General features: G+C 50.5%; 1 protein-coding gene and 1 pseudogene across 1 annotated transcript in view; one reads left to right on the top strand and one right to left on the bottom strand.

The window, feature by feature from the left end:
• Positions 1-151: 151 nt before the first annotated feature.
• On the bottom strand, positions 152-836 carry LOC101042929 (ubiquitin-ribosomal protein eS31 fusion protein-like; annotated as a pseudogene).
• A 3,748-nt stretch (positions 837-4,584) lies between these two features.
• Positions 4,585-24,132, top strand: part of LOC101042624 (protein kinase cAMP-dependent X-linked catalytic subunit) — a 101,250-nt gene continuing 81,702 nt past the window's right edge. The window contains exon 1 of the mRNA XM_039475430.2: positions 4,585-4,989. Coding sequence (XP_039331364.1) covers positions 4,824-4,989 — 166 coding nt within the window. The 5' untranslated portion in view covers positions 4,585-4,823. The remainder of the gene's footprint in view (positions 4,990-24,132) is intronic.

The following is a 24,132-nucleotide window of genomic DNA, read 5'->3' as shown; positions in this document are numbered from 1 at the left end:
ATCCTCAGGCAATGATAGAGATTCCATCCCTGGCTCAATCTAGACAGGAATTGATCACTATATTGCTTGCAGGACCCCTTTCCAGATGCCCTGGGAAGACCTCTTCCAGCTTGGTCAAATAACAAAGTATTGAGGCACTCCGTATTTCTGAAGCATATGTTTTTATTGTTGTTGTTTAGTTCATGTCTTTTATTAACTCATACACAGTTAGTTGTTTTCTGGTCTGTTGAAGCAGTAAGTCAGGCAACATTTGCCACAATAATGTCTGTCAAAGTGGCTTGCCATAAACAGTCCAGCCCCACAGTCATCAGAACAGGACTAATTTTGCCATTCTCATTCACCTTATAATATTTCAGGCCAGCCAGCTTCACCTTCTTTCTCTTGTGCTTATTCTCCTTGGGAGTAATGTAAGATTTCTTCCTTTTCTTAGCAGCACCACAAAGTCTCAACACAAGATGAAGAGTGGACTCCTTTTGAATGTTGCAGTCAGACAAAGTACGTCCATCTTCCAGCTGCTTGCCAGCAAAGATCAGTCTTTGCTGGAGGAATTCTTTCCTGATCCTGGATCTTGGCCTTTACATTTTCTGTCGTATCCAAGGGTTCAACCTTCAGGGTGATGGTCTTCCTTGTTAGGGTTTTCACGAAAATCTGCATTTTGGTGGCAGCTTCACCACAGATGGCAGATCAAAAAGGAAGCTGAAGCATATGTTTAGGTTGATAAGTTGCAACATAAATATATACATATACACACACACATATATATACACACATATACATATATGATATATATGTTTAACTCAGAATACATATATATGTATGTGTGTATACATGTCTGTGAAGGTGGCTAAACACTTCATATATATATACACACATTAGAATATATATTCTATAAAATATACTAGAATATACATTTACATGTTTTTTTATACATATACATCAATTGTAAAGTTTGTGATAGTAACTGCCTACTTTCTTATTTTTTTATCTCAGTATATATATTTCTCAAAGAACTAAGAAGAGAACTATCATTCAATCCAGCAATGCCACTACTGGGTATCTGCTCAAAGGGAAAGAAATCATCTATCAGAAAGACAGCTGCACTTGTATTTATTTATTTATTTTTTTGAGATGGAGTCTTGCTCTGTTAACCAGGCTGGAGGACAATAGTGTGATCTCAGCTCACTACAATGTCTGCTTCCCGGGTTCAAGCGATTCTCCTGCCTTAGCCTCCCAAGTAGCTGGGATTACAGGCGTGTGTCACCACACCCAGCTAATTTTGCATTTTTAGTAGATATGGGGTTTCACCATGTTGGTCAGGCTGGTCTTGAACTCCTGACGTAAGGTGATTCACCTGCCTTGGCCTCCCAACGTTCTGGTATTACAGGCATGAGCCACTATGTCTCACCACCTGGATGTCAATCACAGTGCTATTTGCAATAGCAAAGATATAGAACTAACCCCAGTGTCCATCAATGGATGACTAGATAAAGAAAATGGTTTTTTTGTTTGTTTTGTTTTTTTCTTGAGGCAGTCTTGCTCTTGTTGCCCAGGCTGGAGGGCAGTGGCATGATCTTGGCTCACTGCAACTTCCGCCTCCTGGGCTCAAGCAATTCTCCTGCCTCAGCCTTCGTAGTAGCTGAGATTACAGGCCATGCCCAGCTAATTTTTGTATTTTTAGTAAAGACGGGGTTTCGCCATGTCAGCGAGGCTGGTCTTGAACTCCTAACCTCAGATGAACCACCCGCCTTGTCCTCCCAAAGTGCTGGGATCACAGGCGTGAAACACCGCACTTGGACAAGAATATGTTTTATACACACACACACCATGGAATACTATGCAGCCGTAAAAGAGAATGAAATATATCTTTGCAGCAACATGGATGGAAGTGGAGGCCATTATCTTAAGCAAAATTACTGAGAAACAGAAAATCTACACTTGTACCTCCTCAATATATAAAAATGAAAACTAAAAATAGAACAAAAAAGATTTTATCTCGACATATATAGAAATATATATATTTTATACATCATTTATGCAAAATACATACACATACACATACACAAATATATATTTAACTCAGTATATGTTATATGTAATTGGTATTATATATACATTATATACACACACATACATACATACACAAACACACACAGTATACATGCTTAAAGAGTGATCAGCTCCCTTCATAGATGGTGTCACTGTGTTGCCCAGGCTGAAGGGCGGTGGCACAGTCATAGCTCACTGCAGCCTTGACCTCCTGGGCTCAAGGCATCCTCATGCCTTCGTCTCTGCATGTGCTGGGATTATAGGTGAGCACCACCACAACTGACTAGTTAAAAAATTTTTTTTGGCAGAGATGGGGGGGGCTTCCAATGTTGCCCAGACTGATCTCAAAGCCCTGCGCCTCCCAACGTGCTGAGATCACAGGTGTGAGCCACTGCGCTCGGCCAGATGGTACAATTTTGATTCCTCTCATATTTAACAACACCTGCACCTATCATTGTATTGAATTTATAGCTCACTGGGTTGGGGACTCATTCCTCCAGAATGGCAGAGGTCAGCATTTCCTGACTCCACCGAAAAATAATGCTGCTTCATTAAGGCAGTAATGACCCTTCCATGCCTAACTTACAGGGATTTTTCTTTTTTGTCTCTCAAGTAATAGGCTGTGGTTTCTCAAGGATTTTTGTGATCCTTCCAGATGAAAGCTGCTTTGTGAAGCAAGGTGTGCAACGTGCAGGGCATATTTGTAAGAAGAGGTAGCCATGTGGTCAAGGTCAGGGTGGGATCGGTGGAATCAGACTAGCCAGCAGCCCCAGCAGAGTTTAACGCTGCAATTCTGTGCCACACTTTTTCCTGGGTACAATTTGCAGGCAAAGACATGTGCTTAATTGGGTGTGAAACCCCGGCCATGATTAAAAGGACTTTGTGAGCCCGCAGCTTGCGTTTCCAAGGTGAGGCCCTCGTGGAGAGGGCGCGCGTTCCGCGGGGAAACACGAAGTTGTTCTGAGTGCAAGTTCCTGGCTGGCCCTGAACCCCTCGGCCAGGCAGGGCTTGGCAGGGCTGTGTCCTGTCCTAACCAGGCTCAGGGGATGGCGGGGGCCTGCTGGTGTCGCACGTGTTTTGCATTCCAGCTCAGGATTTTGCAGAGCATGGAGAGCGGGTGTCACCCCGGCGGAGAAATGCCGCCCACTAAATGCAGGTGCGGGCTGAGGCGAGGCTGGCAGCCAGGGGTCAGAAATCCAAACCCTGAGCCGCGTTCAGACTTTCTGAAGCCCCCTCCCTGTTCGCCGCGCAAAATGGCTCGGCCTGGTCCCCTTAAAAATGTGTCCATTCTGACTTAGAGGTCTCTTCGCCTCTCGGAAAGCCCCTGTGACCAGAGGACTGAGGGACTGGAGATCCCCTCCAGTCGTAGAATCGCTGAGATTCCTCAAAATAAGGGGGTTTGCAGTTTGACCCCTTGCTGCTCAAAGTGTGTTCCTCGAACCGGCAGCCCGAGCCGCCCTGGTCGCGGGTCAGGAGCGCAGCGTCCGGGCCGTGCCAGGCCCGAACGCTGAAGCACTGTCTGTATTTCCCTAAGGAAAGGGGTGCCCAAATGTCTAGGTATATTTTCATTTCAAATCCACACGCATAGGGTTTTAAAATATAAGTATGTCCAAGTATTGCCTGAGCCACACTTAAGCCAGAAAAAAAAAAAATCTTTGCGTTTCTAAAATGGAAATGCGTCTGCACAATTCTTTAACGAGTTGTCGCCTGGGTGTTTAAACCAGTGGCCAATCAAGTTTCACGTACTACATTTGGTCGGGCGATCTCTCAAATCTGCCTTTCCCCAGTTCTTTAAAGAAATGTTTATTTGGAAAGAATTCTAGATCCACAGGAAGCTGCAAAGAAACGCACCGGGTCACACCCACCCTTCCCCGCACCTTCCAAGTAGAAATCTGGAATCACCAGAGTCCTATAGCAAAACCAGGACGCTGACCTCGTCCCCCAGACCCCGCAGCCCCTCGTGAAGATCCGCGCGCAGCGCGCCTCCTGAGGTGCCAGGCGAAGCAGAGCCCCTCTCCTCACCAAACGTCAATTTCAGTTTTTAATTTCTTAACTTTACTTTTGCTGAGCCACGCACTCCCCGTTCCCGGGCCCTCCCGGTCCCCCGGCCCTGTCGCCTCCCCATCTTACGGGCTTGGGCGCAGCGACCCGGGTGGCCCGCCTGCGCGTCCCCAGGGAGAGGTCGGCCTGGGTGCCACCCCAGGGGCGCCCCGGGAGCGGAGGAGCCAGCGCAGCGCCTACCCTCGGTGGCCAGAGCCACCCGCAAGTCCGGGTCTCCGGCTCCTGGGCGGGGTCGCGGCGGGGGCGGAGCGCGCGCGAAGGCGACGCCCCCAACCCCCGCGGCCGGGTGGGGGCGGGGAGAGGCGCGGTCACGCCCAGGCGGCTTCCGCCCGCCCCATCAGCGCTCACGCGGCAGCTGAGCAGAAGGAGGCGCGGACGCGACTTCGGGAATGCGCAGGGCCCCCGCCTCGCCCCCCCAGCCCGGGCCGCGGCCCCCGCCTTCCCCGCCGCCGCCCGGCGCTCCGTGCCCGCCCCTCGAGGCCGGCGGCTGCTCCCACCCGGGGCTGCTGATGTTTGTGCCGTGAGCACCGCCCAGCCATTGTCCCTGCCACTCCGTCAGCCGCTCCGGGCCGCGCACCGGGAGGCGAGGGCGCGCATGGGGAGCCTCCGTTGATGCCGCCGCCGCCGCCGCGCCGCCCTCCGAGGCTGCCTCCCGGGAATCCCGGCTCCCTGAGCGCTCCGGCCCGGCTCAGCGCCCCGGACCTGAGTGCGTCCCCATGGAGGCGCCCGGGCTGGCCCAGGCGGCCGCGGCGGACAGCGACCCCCGAGAGGTGGCGGGGGGGAGCCCCGACGGGGCGCCCGCACTCTGCCCCAGCCCGGAGGCGCGGTCGCCAGAGTCGCCCGCCTACCGGCTGCAGGACTTCGACACGCTGGCCACCGTGGGTGAGTGAGTGTTCGCGGGGACTCGGGCCCGCATGGGCGAGCGGCGCGACCGGGACGCCGTCGTAGGACAAAGGGCCCCGGGTGCCGGCCTCATGGGGAGGGCCCTGCCCCGCCGCTCCGGCTCGGGGTCCCCGTTCGGGCTGCCCCTGCGCCCTGGGTCTCCCCGGCGGGTGCTCGGCGAAGTGGAGCGCACCCCCCAGCCCAGGCAGTTCCCCCGACCGGCCGGTGCCTTTCCTGGAACGCCGACGGCTCCTCTCGGAGACCACCCTCCACCCCCAGCACACTCAGCACCCCGGGGCCTGGACCACCCGACGTCACAAAACTTCCTGCGGGTCACCGCGCCTGGGGGACCTCGTGCGCCCTCCCAGGCAGCGGCCCCAGGGACACGGACTGGGTCCGAAGGCCCCAGCGGGCGTCCCCCAGGCCAGCCTCCCCGAGTGCCCAGCGGCAGGGTCCTCGGTGGAGAATGCACACATTTCTCCAGGGTCTTCGGGAGCAGCTGGGCTCCGGGGGACGGGTGTCCCGTGGCTCTGTGGGGACTTGGACGGTGGCGTTGGGGACGGATCCTAACATTTCCTGACACTACCTGTGCTTTTGGTCTCGTGCGTCTGAAGTGGGTGATTCTTGTATTGGAGACTTCCTCCGTTTCCTTTGTCCTCTGCCTTTGAACTTAACCCCGAACGGGCAGCTTGACGAAGAGGTTTCGAGTTCTCTGTGCGCTTGGATCCGGACCCGCGCTGTTTATGGGGCAGCCCCGACTGCGTCAGAATGTCCCCACCGAACAGTGGGCGCTGGATTTAAACGGTTGACACCTGTCGGCCAATGCCTCTTAGGGACTCCGTATGGCTACGTGGGGAGTTGGTTGGCAAGAAAATAAATGGAGAGCGGAGGGGGGTGTTCTGGCTGTGGTGGTGCGGTGGCGGTCTCAGGCCCCTGACTGCTGTTTGTCCTCCCGTTTGCAAAGGAGGAAACTGGACTGGGAAGCCTAAGGACTCGAGGTCATAGCTTCTGGCTTAGGAAGACCAGCGGGCATAGCTCAGGTGCCTTCAGAACCACTGAGGAAGAGGAGGCTTTGCTTCCTTCAGTGGCCTCTTTCTTTGCCACCTAGGCCTTGAGGAAGGGCCCACGAGGAAAGCCCGAGTTTGGAAGGACAGAGTGGCAGGAGGCCCCCTCTCTTTCACCTCTCCCTCCCTCCCCGCCTCTTTCTCTCTCTCTCTCGGTTTCTCTGTCTCTCTCTCCCTCTGTCTGTCTCTCCGTTCGTGTCTCTCAGCATTTCTCCTCCTCTGTCTCTCTGCGTCTTTCTCCCTGTCCCCTTCCTGTCCTGGTTTCTCTGTCTCTGTTTCTGGCTCCCTCCCTCCTCTCTCTCTGCCTTGCCCCTTCTCTTGGTGCCCCCGAAAGCTGTCCTGGGCTAATCTGAGAGCAGGGTGTGCTTTGCGGGGGGGGGGGGGGGGGGGGAGAAGGGCGGGGCGGGAACCCTGACTGGTGCAGCTGCCACAGTAGGTGGAAATCCAACTCAACAGTGGAAAATTGATGAGGTCCAGCTGCTCCTTGGCACGCAGCACCAGCGTTCGTCATTCTTCGGGGCTGCCCACATGGGTCCCTTGGGAAAGGTGGAGCGCCCCAGCTCCCCAGGCTGGTGGCCGGCTTCGAGAGCAGGATGTGGGCAGGAGGGCGGCAGAGGTGAGGGGTTCTGGTGCCACAGGGGACCACTCAGTGTGACGTTGTCAGCTTAGGGTACCCAGCGGGTAACCTCATCCTTAAAAATAGAGTGTCACTGCCTCTAGGGACCAAGCTGGCTAAGCGAGGAAATCAGCTTTTTTTTTTTTCTCCCAGTCCCAGTCAGTGCTCTCTTAATGAGGATGATGCTCCTTTCTCAAGGATAACTTCCTGTGGGCTCCAAGGGTGTGACAGGAGAGCTAGGTATTCCACACTCATTGGACAACAGGGGACCAGGACCCGGGGTGTGTGTGTGTGTGTGTGTGTGTGTGCATGTGCATGTCTGGAACACTCTCATGACAACTTCACAGCTTTGGTGACATTGTCTGCGGCCTTTTATCCGAGCCCCTTTCTTTATTGTTGGTTAAAGAACAATCTGCGAGTGATTCACCTACAAAAATTAGAATAACTTATTTTTTAAAAATCCTAAGCCGTTTAAGAGCCTTTGCGATTGTGTCTCTCAGCCACAATCGACAGCAGCCTTTGGAGTGCTTTGTAAGGCGTGATGGGGAAGAGTGAGGGCGAGCTGGAGCCTCAGTCTGGAGGTGGAACCAGTCTGGGTGGACGTGACTTCTCTTCATCCTGAGCTGTCGCCGCAGGAACATAAGTTCGCTTTGAAGTGCTCTTTCTCCTCATTCCTGATTCTCTCAGGCCCCAAACAATTACCCCCCGGGAGTACTGAACTTTTTGAGGAGTGGGCAGAGGGGATCTCTACGCAGACTGCCAGTTGAGCAATCCTATTTTCTAAGCCAGTCACAAGCTGGGCCTGGTGGCTCATGTCTGTAGTCCTAGCACTTTGGGAGGCCAAGGCAGGTGGATCACTTTCACTCAGGAGTTCGAGACCAGCCTGAGAAACATGGCCAAATCCTGTCTCCAATGAAAAAATAGAAAAATGTAGCCAGACGTGGTGGTGGGCGCCTGTAATCCCAGCCACTTGGGAGGCTGAAGCAGGGCCAGGAGGTGGAGATTGCAGCGAGCCAAGATCACACCACTGCACTCCAGCCTTGGGTGTTGGAGGGAAAACAAAAAGATTGACCAGTTTTCCTGAAGTTCAGGGAGCTAGGAAGAAAGTGCAGTTTGCAGTTGTGAAAAATCTGATAATGGGATTTTTTTTTTTTTTTTTTTTTTTCTTTTTCGTGCATGAAGGGATTCTGGAGTATGTCTGGTCTAAAGGCTGATTTAATAGTTTTAGGAACTTTGCATCAGAACAGCCATACTACTCCTTAGAGGAAAAAATGGTTTCGAATCTGGTTATTCAGATTTCTTGTTCACATAACCAAGCCATGCTTGCTCCTATGAGAGAGAACAATTGTGCTTTAAAAAAAGAAAATTGAGGGCCAGGTTACAGTGGCGCGTGCCTGTAGTCCCAGCTATTCGGGAGGTCGCGGTGGGAGGATGGCTTGAGGCCAGGAGTTCCAGACCAGCCTGGGCAACATAGCGAGACCTGTATCTCTTAAAAAAAAAAAAATAGTAATAATAGTTAGCTGATCATGGTGGCATGTACCTACCTCCTGTTATCTTCGTTACCTGGGAATCTGTGGCAGGAGGCTCACCTGAGCCCTGGAGGTCAAGGCTGCAGCCAACCACAATCGCACCACTGTCCTCCAGCCTGGGCGGTAGAGTGAAATCCTCTCTCTAAAAAATAAAATTAAAAAAATTATATTTTGGAAATGAGAAACTTACGCTACGTAGAGAGAAGGGGATGACTCTCCGTTCAGCCGCCACTCAGCCTTATTTTGTCTTCCTACTTACGATGACCACTTGAGAATTACTTTCTCTATGTATCAGATAAAAAATACTTAGGTTTTATTCCAAAAACCTCCTTATCGAATCATTTGGCATCTACGAGCCAGTGCTCACTTCTCCTGGGCACCCCGTGTTAGCCTGCCAGGAGGGAGTCATTCAGGTGACGGTGGCCAGTCCTCGGGTCCACATTTCCCTTTCCTTTTCTCAACCTACTTCTGCACTGCCTCGTCTAAAAAAAAAGGGAAATACTAACAACCTGTCCTACACGGTTTCTATGAGTAAGATTGCAAAGTTCCCGGATCCCTATGAAAAGTATATGTATTTTGAAATACAGACTCAGCAGATTTCAGAACAGGACCTGGAGTCTCATGTACTTCAGCCAGCTTCCCCACGGTGACTTCTTCATATCTGTGGGACAATGTCAGAACCATGTCATTGGCATTGGTATGTCCCTATTAAAGAGAACACATACCTCGTTCAGCTTTTTTTTTTTTTTTTTTTTTTTTTAGGCAGGGTCTCACTGTGTTGCCCAGTCTGGAGTGCAGCTGTGCAATCTTGGCCCACTCCAGCCTTGAACTCCTGGGCTCCAGTGATCCTCCCACCTCAGCCTCCCAAGTAGCTGGAACTACAGGCATGCATCACCATACCTGGCTAATTTGCTTAGTGGCAGAGTCTCACTATGTTGTCCAGGTCTTATACTCTTGGTGCATCAAGCGAGCCTCCTGCCTCAACCTCCCAAAGTGCTGGGATCGTATACAGGCATGAGCCATCGCACTGGCTTCCGTTTGCGAGTGTGTGTACGTGTAGAGTTCTGTGCAGTTTCACCCAGTGTGTGGATTTGGGCAGCTACCATCCTGTAAACCATGGTGCAGAATGAATTCCCCCACCACAGACCACTCCATCTTGCTCGATACTTTTTTTTTTTCCCCTGAGAGTTTTGCTCTTGTTGCCCAGGCTGAAGTACAATGGCGAGATCTTGGCTCACCACAACCTCCGCGTCCCGGGTTTAAGCATTTCTCCTGCCTCAGCCTCCTGAGTAGCTGCGATTGCAGGCGCGTGCCACCATGCCCGGCTAATTTTGTATTTTTAGTGGAGACAGAGTTTGTCCATGTTGGTCAGGCTGGTCTCAAACTCCTGACCTCAGGTGATTCTCCCGTCTTGGCCTTCTAAAGTGCTGGGATTACAGGTGTGAGCCACCGTGCCTGTCTAGATACTTTTTTTTTAAAAGAAACTTTCACACCTATACGATCTGAAAATATTTTATTTTCTTAAAAGCCAGGAGATCTTAATAATTAATGACACATGGTTCTCAGATCTAAAGTGCTTATACTGGTAGGTTTCTGCTGTACTTGGTTTGCGTGATTTGGCCAGAATTTCCTTTCCTCTCCGTGTCGCTGGGCTCTTATTAATGCCCCAAGTCAGTCCATTCAGGTTGTAGCAAAACCCCACCGACTGGGTAGCTTACAAACCACAGACATTTATTGCTCACGGTTCTCGGAGGCTGGAGGTCCAAGATGAAGGTATGGCGGAGTCGGTGTCTGGTGGGGACCTGCTGCCTGATTCACAGATGGCGCGTCTCACTGTGTCCTCACGGGGTGGAAGGGGCGAGGGAGCTCTCTGGGGTCCCTTTATGAGGGCACTGATCCCATCCATGAGGCTCCACGCTCACGACCTCATCACCTCCCTAGGGCCTCAGCCCCTGACACCATCACCTTACATGTCAGGATTTTAACACAGGAATTTTGGGGAGGCACAGACATTGAGTCCACGGGCGTCCCCACCCTATCACACCAGCATGCTGCTGGAACGAGTGGCATCTGAACTGGTGAGATTTTACTGTGCGCATAAATCAGCAGCCTTGTGGGCAGTGTTGACAGAGCAATTAGGAGTGCTGTCGGCGGCCTAACAATACACAGAAAGTGGAGCTCAGCCCTTTAATCTTATTTATCTGGCGTGGGTGCCCTGTGTGAATCTGGCTCATGCATGAGTGAATGACAGTTTCCACTTCAGTGCGTCACACAAATGTGAAGAGATGAGATCAAATATTACGCGTCAGAGAACATTTCCAAATATAGAAGTCCTGTCCGTTTCTCCTCTTCATCGTTTATCTCATTTTATTTTTAAAAATTTAATTCAATTATTATAAGTTCTAGGATACATGTGCAGGACTTATTTTATTTTTTAAATAAAAGAGACAGGATCTCACTGTGTTACTCAGGCTGGTCTTGAACTCTTGGGCTCAGGCATTCCACCTACCTCCCCTGCTTGAACATGAAGGCCGAGAGTGTGAGGACCTCTGTGTGTTGGGGTCACTTTCATCTCCCACATCCACAGAACAGACCTGGCGCTTAGTGTGTGCCCAAGACCATCCACCGCGTGAATGCAGAGAGCAGCCCTCCTCATGTGCCTGGGGTTTCCTGCGGTGAGGAGCCTTCAGTGCTAGCTGGGAAAGTCCCAGGTGGAGACGGAGACAAGCTGGTCACTCTGTGTCTGAACAAATGAATGGATGATGGCATTATCAGCAGTTGTTACTGATGCCAAGTACTAGCTGGGTACAGTATGTACGTTAGTTTCTCTGTGGGCAGAAGCCCCGCCATGCCAACATTAGTGGTATTTTTTGTTGTTGTTGTTCTTTTTTTTTTTTTAGAGACAGGGTCTCACTCTGTCGCCCAGTCTGGGGTGCAGTGGTGCAGTCACAGCTCACTGCAGCCTCGACCTTCTGGGCTCAAGTGATCCTCCCACGTCACTGTCCCAAAGTGCTGGGATTACAGGCGTGAGCCTCCACATCTGGCCTTCCTTGAATTTTTTTTTTTTTTTTTTTTTTTTTTTTTTTTTTTTTTTGAGGCAAGGTCTCTGTCACCCAGGCTGAGGTGGGAGGATCGCTTGAACCCAGGAGCTCAAGATCCATCTGGACAATATAGCAAGACCCCATCTCTAAAAAACCATTTGTTTAAAGTAGCTGGGTGTGGTGGCATGCACCTGTAGTCCCAGCTACTAGGGAGGCTGAGGCAGGAGGATCACTCGAGCCTAGGAGGTGGAGACTGCAGTGAGCCATGATGGCTCTACTGTGCTCCAGCCTGGGCCACAGAACAAGACCCTATGTCAAAAATAAAGAAAAGAAAATACTGGCTGGGCACAGTGGCTCACACCTGTCATCCTAGCACTTTGGGAGGCCGAGGTGGGCAGATCATGAGGTCAGGAGTTCGAGACCAGCCTGGCCAACATGGTGAAACCCCGTCTCTACTAGAAATACAAAAATGAGCCGGGTGTGGTGGCAGGAGCCTGTAGTCCCAGCTACTCGGGTGGCTGAGGCAGGAGCATTGCTTGAACCAGGGAGGTGGAGGTTGCAGTGAGCCGAGATTGCACCAGTGCACTCCAGCCTGGGCGACAGAGCGGAGACGCCAGCTTAATAAAAGAGAAAAGAAAACATCAAGGGAGATGATGGCTCAGTGCTGGCACACTGTAGGGCTGCAAAAAGTGAACCTTCCTATCCTCAGCATCCTCTTCTCCCCAGCAGGCAATTGCGTATGTACAGCTGAAAAGAACAAAGAAAGAGAACGAGATAATCTTTTAAAAAGATAGTAATGTTGATGGCTCTGTGGTTGTTAAAAAAAAAAAAAAAAAAAAAGCCTTTGGGAAAATACAGGGAAAGCCCCAAGGCATTCCTTCCAAAAAGCTGAAAGTGCTTTACTTAGAATTGTGACGTGTGTTTACCTGTTAGAAAAGTGTGTGCTTAGGAACTTCCTAGTAAGTGCAGGGTGAAGAGGTGGCACCGATGTTTCTGGTCTGTGTGACAGGTTCCCTCTGCCTGTTTCTACAGGTGGCCCCCTCCCCCCGTGGTCTTGTACTGTGGTGGGTCCAGTCCCACAACCAGGTCTAGGGCCACCATCATCATATTTGTGTCCCTCACCCCAAGATTCTTATGTCAGGACCTTAATCCCCACAGTGATGGCGTTAGGAGGCAGGGCTCTTACTCAGGAGGTGAAGAGGTTGTGAAGGTGGAGCCTCATGAATGGGATCAGTGCCCTTAACAATGGGGCGCCAGAGAGCTCCCTTCTCTTCTGCCATATGAGGACACGGTGAGATGGCACCATCTATGAATTAGGAAGCCGGTCCGCACCAGACTCTGAGTCTCCCATACCTTCATCCTGGACTTGCAGCCTCCAGGACTGAACAGCAGTGAACGTCTCTTGCTCTGAGCCCCCAGTCGACTGTGTTTTGTGATGGCAGCACAGATGGATTTCCGTGGGGCTCTGTTCACCCCACGCCGCAGGCTCCATGGACAGGCAGCTGCTCTGTCTTGCCCTCTTTCTGCAGCCCGAACAGCTCGGCTTCTCTGTTCTGTTCTCTTCCACTTTTCCATGCCGTATTTTCTTACTTTCTCAGCATGATTCCTCTTGTCTCTGGCCTCTTTTGAAGTCTTGTTTTCCAGGGACCTCCGTTTCTCCCTCCTCTTGAACAAGATGCTACTGGCCCTGGGCTCCTCACCTTGCGTCCCACCTGCCGCTCGTCTCCTTGGTGATGGAAAGTGAGGAAGAAGAAAAAATTCTACCGTGAAGAGGAACACAGAACACGCGGATCCCGAGAGACGGAGAAAGCTGCCCGTTGGCTGCCGGGTCTCTGGGAGAAGCAGGGATGGGACTGGGGAGGACCGCTGAATGCATTATCGGGTCTCCTTTGGGTGGATGAACGTATTTTGGAACTAGATTGAGACGACAGTGGCATAGCACTGTGAATGTGCTAAACGCCCCTAGATGGTTGATGTTAAAATGATTCGTTTCATGTTATAGTGAATTTCACCTCGATGGGAAAGAAAGTAGAGGGAGCCAGGCTTGGTGGCTAGAGCCTGTAATCCCAGGACTCTTCGAGGAAAGAGATGGAGATTGATGCTGCCAGATCTCGCAGAGCTTGGCAGACTTTTCTTTGTATTTTTTGCGACGGTCTCACTGTGTCACCCAGGCTGGAGTGCCGTGGCGTGACCTTGGCTCACTGCAACCTCTGCCTCCTGGGTTCAAGTGATTCTCCTGCCTCAGACTCCCAAGTAGCTGGGATTACAGGCATGCACCACCATGCCTGGCTAATTTTTGTATTTTTAGCAGAGATGGGGTTTCACCACGCTGAGATCGTGAGTGGTGGGATTCTTGGTCTGTTTTGGAGGCTGAAGCCGTAGGAGTCCCTTCGAGAACGAATGCAGGGTGTCATTGTATTAGTTTGCTCTGACTGTCATAACAGTATCGCAGACTGACTGGCTAATTCAATAGAAATGAATTTCCCCCGCCGTCCTGGAGGCTGGAGGTCTGAGATCCAGGTGTGGGCAGGGCTGGCTTCTCCTGCGGCCTCGCTCCTGGGCTTGGAGACGCCGTCTTCTCCCTGTGTCCTCACAGGATCATGCCTCTGTGTGTGTCTGTGTCCTCACCTCCTCTTTCTGAATGTTTATTGTTTTAGAGACAGGCTCTCGCTCGGCGCCAGGCCGGAGTGCAGTGGCGCAATCATAGCTCGCTGCAGCCTTAGCTTCCTGGGCCCGAGCAACCCTCCCGCTTCAGCCTCCTGAGGAGCTGGGAGCACAGGCGTGCACCACCATGCCCAGCTGTTCTCTATGTATTTTGCCTGGAGATGGAGTCTCCCTCTGTTGCCTAGGCTGGTCTTAAGTTCCTGGCCTCAAGCGATCCTCCTGCCTCAGCCTCCCAAAGTGCTGCAATTACAGGTGTGAGCCACCGGGCCCAGCCGACTCCTCTTATTAGGATGCCAATCCTATTGCGTCAGGATCCACCCTAAGACCTCATCTTACCTTGGTAACTCCTCAAGGAGCCCATTTCCAAACACAGTCACATGCTGCCGTCTGGGGCTAGCACACCAGTGTATGATGTTTGGGGGACACAGTCAGCCCATAGCCCCCGTGAAAATGGTAATGCCTCCAGGCACACCCCGGAAGTCCTCCTAATGCGGTACTGGAGTGTCGCCCCAGCTAGACCTGGCTTCTTAGAAGATCCCCCTTCTTGGTTGACTTCCGGGGTCTCTCTCATGCTCCTTCACGCTGTCTGAGTCTCGCATGGCTGCCGGAAGGAAGGACCACAAATACAGTGGCTTCAAACCCCATACAGTGAAGAGAGACCTGCACTCCCTCCGGCAAGACTCACACAACAGCCAAATAGGGAAGCAAGCCACGTGCCCGTCAGTGGATGACTGGGTGGAGAAAATGCAGTCTGCACACAATGGAGTGCGATTCAGCCTGTAAAAAGCATAAGGTCCTGTCATTTGCAACGGTGTCAATGCAGCTGGAGGTCATTATGCTCAAGAAATAAGCCCGGCACAGAGAGACAGATACTGCATTATCTCACTCCTTTCTTTTTTTGGACAGGGTCTCACTCTGATACCCAGGCTGGAGCGCAGTGACGTGGTCTCACTGCAGCATCGACCTCCCGGCCTCAAGGGATCCTCTCACCTTAGCCTCCTGAGTAGCTGGGACTGCAGGTGTGCGTCACCACGCTAGGCTATTTGTTTTGAATTTTTTGTAGTGATAGAGTCTCGTTATGTTGCCCAGGCTGGTATTGATTCTCCTGCTTCAGCCTCCCAGAATGCTGTGGTTACAGGTGTGAGCTACCACGCCCAGCCTGACCTATGTACTTTAGAATCCCAGAAGCAAATCGCGTATCCTCCCAGAGGAGCAAGACAGGAACACAGGTGCTAGAGGGAAGAGTGTTTGCACAGAGGCCTGAGTGTCTGGGTACATTTGGTAACATCCACGCGGGTGTGGGTAAACTTGGCAGGCCCCTTTTTTTTCCGAGGTTCCCTTGTGGAAGAAGAATGAAACCAATGCAATCAATACTTTTAAGAAGCTTCTCCTTTCTAGAACGTTTTCAGGCTGCATTTCCCGGGTGGGTGTGTTTTCCTGGCATCTCCCATTCTGTGCTGTGTTGGGTGAGACGGGACGTTGCACATTTTGCTTCCCCAGTAGGGTCTTCAGTGGAAGTCCAGTTGGCATTTGCATTTGATCTGAGTAGGAGAAAACGTGATAAATAGCCATTAGAGGCTGGCCCCCCTGGGCTCACGCCTGTAGTCCCAGCACTTTGGGAGGCCGAGGCAGATGACTTGAGGTCATGAGTTCAAGACCAGCCTGGCCAACATGGCGAAACCCTGTCTGTACCACCAAATACAAAAATTAGCTGGGCATGGTAGTGGGTGCCTGTCATACCGGCTACTCAGGAGGCCGAGGCAGGAGAATCACTTGAACCCAGGAGGTAGAGGTTGCAGTGAGCCGAGACTGTGCAACTGTACTCCAGCCTGGGCGCCAGGGTGAGACTCCATCTCAAACACACACACACACACACACACACACACACACACACACACCCATTAGGTTCACTGGAAGCCGCCCAGCAATTCCGCCGTGATGGCAGAAAAGGCACGCAGGAGACGCACTCTATCTTGTCTGAACACCTTCGGCTAGGATGAAAATGACTTGCAGAGGAGGCGCAGGCTCCAGGATGGAAATTCCTTCCGCCTCCCGCGCTGATGGTTTCTGCCTTCCTGTGGTGTGAGAGACCACGCAGAGCTTCTCAGCCTGGGAGGCTGTCGCCAGTCTGGCGAGTCCCCTATGGAGGAGTTTCCTGTGGGACACCTCTCGGCAGTTCTTCCGGCCTTTCATGTCTTATTTCAGATGATACGGTGGCCGGGTAAAGGGATTATCATTATTTTGATTGTTTTTTGTTTTTTTTTAGAGACAGGATCTTGCTCTGTAGCCCAGGCTGGAGTGCAGTGGGGTGCAATCGCAGCCTCCAGCTCCAGGGCTCAAGTGATCCTCCTGCGTCAGTCTCCCAAGTAGCTGCGACTACAGGCACACACCACCATGTCCAGCTCCTTCTCTGTTAAGGTGGAGAGAAGACAAGAGAGGAGGATGTAAAACTGTCCGTTTGCCTAGCTTGAGCCTTTGCATCCTGCTTAATCCAGAACTGTCAAGGTTAGACCCTGGTCATTCTTTAATATGTTTGCAAAATAGGGCAGGGCACGGTGGCTCACACTTGTAATCCCAGCACTTTGGAAGGCCAGGGTGAGAGAATCACTTGAGTCCAGAAGTTTGAGACCAGCCTGGGCAACATAAGAAGACCCCACTTCTACCAATAGGAAAAAGGAAATGAGCCAGGCATGGGGGTGCATACCTGTGGTCCCAGCTATTCCGGAGGCTGAGATGGGAGGATTGCTTGAGCTTGGGAGGTAGAGGCGTCAGTGAGCTGTGATTGTGCCACTGCACTCTAGTTTTGTGACAGAGTGAGACCCTGTCTCAATTTTAAAAACGAAAGAAAGAAAAACAGACCTTCCTTCTGCACAGTGTCTTCCCTGCTGGCCTTCGTGCCCTCCTTCCTGTTTAAAAATCCATTTTCCACCCGGACATAGAAAAAGGAAGTCGTCTGCCACGGTCCTGGGACATTGTGCGAGTCCACAGCTCCCTGCAACCCATGCTGCCTAGCACGCGCATTGTGTGTGGGCATTACGTGAATTCCGAGGTGGTTATTTTGGATGTTTTATTGGGGAGGCACTCCTTCAAAGAGATTTGGAGGGCAACCTGTGGAGGGTTCTTTTAAAATCGTTGACAGCTAATTTGGTGGCTGTTTTCACGGTGATGAATCATTCCCTTGGGAGTCATTTTGCAGAACAAAGGGGTTGTGCGCAGGTGTGGCCAGAGAGACCTTGGCACAGAAGAAAAGAAGGGCTTTGTAATGCTTCGGGCACCCGGGATCTCTTTGGACGGGCAGGCAGAGGGGGACCCTGTGCAAGCCTGCCTGCGTGTGTTTGGGTATGCATGGTTATGTTGGAGTCTTGGCAATCAGAGGACAAGCGTGGAGGGAACAGAGCTGTTACCAGAAAGGGGTCTGGATCCAGACGCCAAGAGAGGGTTCTTGGATCTCGTGCAAGAAAGAATTCAGGGCAAACCCACAGAGTAAAGTGACAGCAAGTTGATTGAGAAAGCAGAGGAATAAAAGCATGGCTGCTCCCCCCGAGGGCTGCTGGTTGCCCGTTTTCATGGCGATTTCTTGATTATATGGTAAACGAAAGGTGAATTAATCATGCCTCCCCTTTTTAAACCATATAGGGTCACTTCCTGACGTCGCCTTGGCATTTGTAAACCGTCATGAGGCTGGTGGGAGTGTAGCAGTGAGGACCATCTTGGTTTTGGTGGTTTTGGCAGTTTTGGCAGGCTTCTTTACTGCAACCTGTTTCATCAGCAAGGTTTATGACCTGCATCTTGTGCTGACCTCCTGTCTCATCCTGTGACTTAGAATGCCTAACCTCCTGGGAATGCAGCCCAGCAGGCTTCAGCCTCATTTTACCCAGACCCTCTTCAAGTCGGAGTTACTCTGGTTCGAATGCCACTGACAGAGCTAGCTTACGGTTGGAGACAGCGTCATAGGGAATTATTCTCCAAGATTGCAAAATGCAGCTTGAATGAGATTCCAAATATCAAAAGGCTGTTGAGAAAGCAACTTGCCTAGAATTCCCTCTTCATGGGCTGTTGATTCCGTTTACAGTGACACCTTGAGGAAAAACAGGCGACACACAGCGGCTCGTGCCTGTAATCCCAGTGCTTTGGGAGGCTGAGGAGGGAAAATCATTTGAGGCTAGCAGTTCTAGACTAGCCTGGACAACATAGTGAGACCCTGTCTCTACAAAAAATAAAAAAAAATTAGCCGTGTATGGTGGCGGATACCTGCAGTTCTAGCTATTCAGGAGGCTGAGGTGGGAGGATCATTTGAGCGTAGGAGTTGGAGGCTGCAGTGAGCTATGATGGTGCTACTGCACTCCAGCCTTAGCGACAGAGCAAGATTCTGAAAGAAAAGAAAAAAGAAAAGGAAGTAAAAGGTAAAGAAGAAAGAAAAGAGAAGAAAAAAGAAAAAGAATAATTTATAAGGAAAAAAAATCTGTGATGACTCATAATATTCCCTGGACTCTGGAATAGAAATAGTTAGACATTATTTTGTTTATTAAAGTTTTTCTTTAGTTCATCCTTAAACCATTTAGATTTTCTGAGTATTTCTGAGTATTTTCTGAGAACAGAATCTGAGAACAGATTCTCAGGCTGGGTGTGTTGGCTTAACACCTGTAATCCCAGCACTTTGGGAGTCCAGGAGTTCAAGACTAACCTCAGCAACATGGTGAAACCCTATCTTTAAAAAAAACAACAAAAGGGGCCGGGCGCGGTGGCTCAAGCCTGTAATCCCAGCACTTTGGGAGGCCGAGGCGGGTGGATCACGAGGTCGAGAGATCGAGACCATCCTGGTCAACATGGTGAAACCCCGTCTCTACTAAAAGTGCAAAAAATTAGCTGGGCATGGTGGCACGTGCCTGTAATCCCAGCTACTCAGGAGGCTGAGGCAGGAGAATTGCCTGAGCCCAGGAGGCGGAGGTTGCAGTGAGCCGAGATCGCGCCATTGCACTCCAGCCTGGGTAACAAGAGCGAAACTCCGTCTCAAAAAAAAAAAAAGAAAAAAAAAAAGAAACAACAAAAAACCCACAACGATTAGCTGGGCATGGTGGCGTGTGCCTGTAGTCCCAGCAACTTGTGAGGCTGAGGTGGGAGGATCACTTGAGTCCGGGAGGTCAAGGTTAAACTGACCTACGATAGCGCCATTGTACTCTAGCCTGGATGACGAAGTGAGACCATGAAAGAAAAGAAAAAAAGAAAAGAGAAAGAAGAAGGAAAAGGAAACAGAAGATACAAGTAAAAGAGAAATATATAGAAAAAAATCAGTAACGACTCAAAATATTCCCTGGATAGTTGAATACAAATAGTTGTTGGACGTGACTTTATTCAGGCTTTATTTAGTTCATCCTTAAATCATTTAGTATTTCATTTTGAGACTAGATTCTGGTTTATCAGTTTCATCAGTTTTTGCAAAGAAACAGCTTTGGGTTTCCTTGATGTTTCTCCATTGACTTCCTGTTTTCAGCTCCATGGCGTTTTGCTCTGGTTTTTCTTTCGTTTTTTTTTTTTTCTGTTCGTTTTAGGTTTCTGGAATTTCCTGAAGCACCGTATTTTGATACAGATTCTGAGCTGCTGCTTTGGCTGTCACAAGCCAGAGGGTCCTAGAAGAAATAGAATCGTAACCGCGGAAAACTGTTAGGAAACCCCATCCCTTCCGACCTTCAGAGGTCTCCAGGGCAGCACCATGGTGCACCGCCTAATTTTGGTGGTTCGTAGTCTGATGTGTTCATAGCTTGTAACTGGTAGACTCTGATTGAGCTCTGCGTTTTTAAAGATTCTCTTACCCAGCTAGCTGGTGCTGTTTTAGCTCCGGCTTCCTCCTCTGTGTAATCAACACCCCCAGTCGCCTCTTTACCCAAAAAGCCACAGAAATAAGTGCAGAGAAACAAGTCAGCCGCCACCTGCTACAGAAGCGTGTCCTTAAATGCGATGCATTTCAGGACAGCTGTGTGAGTTCCGGGAGCTTGTCTTCCTTCAAAGGGAAAAGTAAAAATAACAGAAAGGTTGCAGCGAAAGCATTCTCAATTGAGTGGCATCTAGGCTTTAGTGTTGCAAATGCTCATTTAGAACTTCGGAAGTTGTGGGATGGTGGGTGAGCGTGTGGTCTGGGATGGACCATTTCACGCTCTAAGAGTGAAAACCTGGTCAGGCGCAATGGCTTATGCCTGTAATCTTTGGGAGCCATTGAGGGAGGATCACTTGAGGTCAAGAGTTTGAGACCAGCCTGGCCAACATGGCTGAACCCTGTCTCTACTAAAAATACAAAAATTAGCTGGGCATGGTGGTACATACTTGTAATCCCAACTACTCGGGAGGCTGAGGCAGGAGAATCACTTGAACCCTGCAGGGGGAGGTTGTAGTTAGCCAAGATCATGCCACTGTACTCCAGCCTAGGTGACAGAGCGAGACTCCATCTCAACAACAACAAAAAAAGAATTTTGGAAGTTGTGGGACGATGGGTGAGTGTGTGCTCTAGGATAGATTCTCCACCTCTCTAAAAGAGAAAACCCGGCTGGGCACGGTGGCTCACATCTGTAATCCCAGCACTTTGGGAGGCCGAGGCAGGCAGATCACTTGAGGTCAGGAGTTTGAGACAGCCTGACTAATATGGCAAAACCCTGTCTCTGCAAAAACTACAAAACTTATCTGGGCGTGGTGGTGGGTATCTGTAGTCCCAGCTACTCGGGAGGCTGAGGCATGAAAATCGCCTGAATCTGGGAGGCAGAGGTTGCAGTGAGCTGAGATTGTACCACTGCACGTGCCACTGCACACACGAGTAAACTCCAGCCTGAGCGACAGATTCTGTCTAAAACAAACAAACAAACAAAAAAACCCCACAAAGACAAAATAACAACAGCAACAAAACAAAAATGAAAACCTACTTCTTTTGCTAGACGTGGTGGCTCATGACTGTAATCTCACCACTTTGGGAGGCCGAGGTGGGAGGATCACTCTCTCCTTTCAAGGCCCAGGAGTTCGGGACCAGCCTGGGCAACATTGCAAGACCCCCCCCCTCCTTACAAAAAATTAGCTGGGTGTGGTGGCATGTGCCTGTAATCCCAGCACTTTGGGAGGCTGAGGCAGGAGGACTGCTTGGGCCCAGGATTTCGAGTCCAGCCTGGGCAACACAGCAAGAGCTGTCTCTCTGTAAAGTTGCTTCTTTCTGTGTGGTGGGTGAGTTCTTCTGGCGCAGGCTTTGCCCGTCTTCCTGCGCCTGTGGTTCTGTGGTGTGCCTGCACACACGGCAATCACTAGAAGATACACTGTGCCCACAGCCATACACACTCACAGGTTTTTGGCTGATTTCATGACAATGCTTAAGGCCGCTGACAGCACTGTAATTCTTTGGATTTTGGCAGATGTTCAGATGAAACTAGGCGCTGGCCCACCCACCTGCTGAGGAAGGAATGGCTGCCTTGTGTGAGATAGGGTCCCTCTGTTCCCTAGCTGCCTGCCTGGTGTTCTGTGGAGTGAGCAGAGCAGACAGTGCCCCTGGGTACACCTGCGTGTGCTCCAAAAGGTGATTTACTCAATCGTTCCCTTGAGATGCCCTTGTTCCAGGCACCGTGCTCAGTGTGACTCTCCGCTGGAGTTCCCAGACTGCACAAAGAAAACGAGTCATGGCTGTGTGTGGTTACTCACGCCTGTCACTCCAGCACGTTGGGAGGCTGAGACCGGAGGATTGCTTGAGCCTGGGAGGTCGACACCAGCTTGGGCAACACAGTAAATCCCTGTCTCTAGAAAAACAAATTAGCTGGCTGTGATGAGGAGCACCTGTGGTCTCAGCTACTTGGGAGGCTGATGTGGGCCAGTTGCCTGAGCCTCGGAGTGTGAAGCTGCAGTGAGCCATAATCATACCACTCCAGCCTGGGCAACAGAGCGAGATCTCATCTTCAAAAAAAAAAAAAAAAGAAAGAAAACCCTGAACATTATGATTAATGAAAACAAATATTGCCTGGCGATAAGGAAAGTCAGAAGTAGGATTCTCAGATTAGTGACCCAGCAGACAAAGGAGTAACAGAGTTTGCAGGAAGCAGGTCTCCCATTTAATAGCAGGACAGTGAAGACAGAGCAAGTGGCTTCTTCCTTTTTTTTTTTTTTTTTTTTTTTTTAAGCAACTGGGCGTCACATCGTCACCCAGGCTGGAGTGCAGTGACGTGTTCATAGCTCACGGCAGCCTTCACCTCCTCCTGGCTCAAGCAATCCTCCTGCCTCACCCTCTCAAGTAGCTGGGACTGCAGGCACATACCACCCACCATACTTGGTTAATTTTTTGTATTTTTAGTAGAGACGGAGGGGGTGGGGATGGTATGTCATGTTACCTAAGCTTGTCTCAGACTTCTGGCCTCAAATGATCCTCCTGCCTTGGCCTCCCAATATGTTGGGATTACAGGCATGAGCCACTGTGCCTGGCGAGTAAGTGGCTTTTTGTTTGTTTGTTTGTTTGTTTGTTTGTTTGTTTGTTTTGAGACAGAGGCTCACTCTGTTGCCCAGGTTGGAGTGCAGTGGTGCAATCTTGGCTCACTGCAACCTCCGCCTCCTGGGTTCAAGTGATTCTTATGCCTCCGCCTCTTGAGTAGCTGGGATTACAGGTGCATGCCACCATGCCCAGCTAATTTTTGTATTTTTAGTAGAGACAGTGTTTTGATTTGATGGCCAGGCTGGTTTTGAACTCCTGACCCCAAGTGATCCGCCTGCCTCGGCCTCCCAAAGTGCTGGGATTACAGGTGTGAGCCACCTCATCCAGCCAAACAAGAAAAAAGTCTGTCTTATACAGAAAATCCCTAATTTATGATGATTCCATTTCTGATGGTTTGAGTTAACGATAGTTTGATTGATGATTTTTCAGTTTTACAGCAGTGGAAAAGAGAGAGACAGTCAGTGGAAACCGTGCTTCGAATACCCATGCAACCATTCTGTTCTTAGCTTACAGTGCAGTATTCAGTAAATTACACGAGGCATTCAGTGCTTGATTGTAAACTACGCTTTGTGTTAGGTGAGTTTGCCCAGTGTAGGCTAAGGTAAGTGTTGTGAGCACGTTTAGGGAGGCTGGGCTAGGCTGTGATGTTTGTAGGTTAGGTGTATTATATGCATTTTTGGCTTACCACATTTTCAACTCACAAGGGCTTTATGGGAGTGTAATGTCATCATCGTAAATTGAGGAGTGTCTGTGTCATAGACTAGGGGGCTCTAACAGACATTTATTGTTCACAGTTCTGGAGGCTGGGAGTCACAGATCAAGGTGTTTCGGATTCGGTGTCTGCTGAGGGCTTCCTGGTTCACAGATGGCGCCTTCATGCTGTGTCTTCACATGGTGGAAGGGACGAGGGAGCTCTCTGGGGCCCCTTTAATAGGGACACTGGTTCCATTCATGAGGCCCCGTCCTCATGACCTCATCCACTCCCAAAGGCCCCACCTTCCAACACCATCACCTTGGGGGTGAGGATTCAACATGGGAATTTCTGGAGGGTGCAGGCTTTCACCAGTAGGGTTTTCATTGCAAAGAAATAGAAGGAAATGGAAAGGCAGACACTAGGTAGGCGAGAACTAGGGAAGACCGCACGGTAGTGGCACTCCGGGGTAACGGTCTCCTACTCAGGGGGTGCCCAAGCGCCATTCACACCGAAGAAACCTGAGGCAGCCTTTCTGATGTATCATTCTTAGGAAAACCACCAGGAATCTGGCACTTAGCTATCAGTGAGACTGTGAGAGAGCTTAATGGAAGTAACGACATGTCCCAGAAATGACAGATCACTCGGAGAGCCCAAGAGAAAATGAAAACCAAAAGGGGGTCATGTGCGCTGTGACTCATACTTTGGGAGGTCGAGTGGGAGGATCGCTTGAGCCCAGGAGTTTGAAAGCAGCCTGGGCAGCACAGGGAGACCCTATCTCTACAAAAAATACAAACATTCGCCAGGTGTAATGGCACACACCTTAGTCCCTGCTACGCAGGACGCTGAGGTGGGAGGATTACTTAAGCCTGGGAGTTCGAGGCTGCACTGAGCTAAGATCACACCCCTGCACTCCAGCCTGGGCGACAGGGCGAGATCCTGTCTCAAAAACAAGAGCGAAACGAAGCCAAAAAGTCCAAAAGGGGAACATAAAAGAAAAAAACCCTCACGTTGAGATAACTTTTTAGAAGAGTAGGAGAGGATATCGTCTCCATCCACAAAAATAGGATGTTACAGTAAAAGAGAAACAGG

The sequence above is a fragment of the Saimiri boliviensis genome, chromosome X (genome assembly GCF_048565385.1).
Source record: "Saimiri boliviensis isolate mSaiBol1 chromosome X, mSaiBol1.pri, whole genome shotgun sequence".
Lineage (NCBI taxonomy): Eukaryota > Metazoa > Chordata > Mammalia > Primates > Cebidae > Saimiri > Saimiri boliviensis.
Note: the sequence above shows the minus strand (reverse complement) of the source record. Positions and strands in the feature narration are given on the sequence as shown.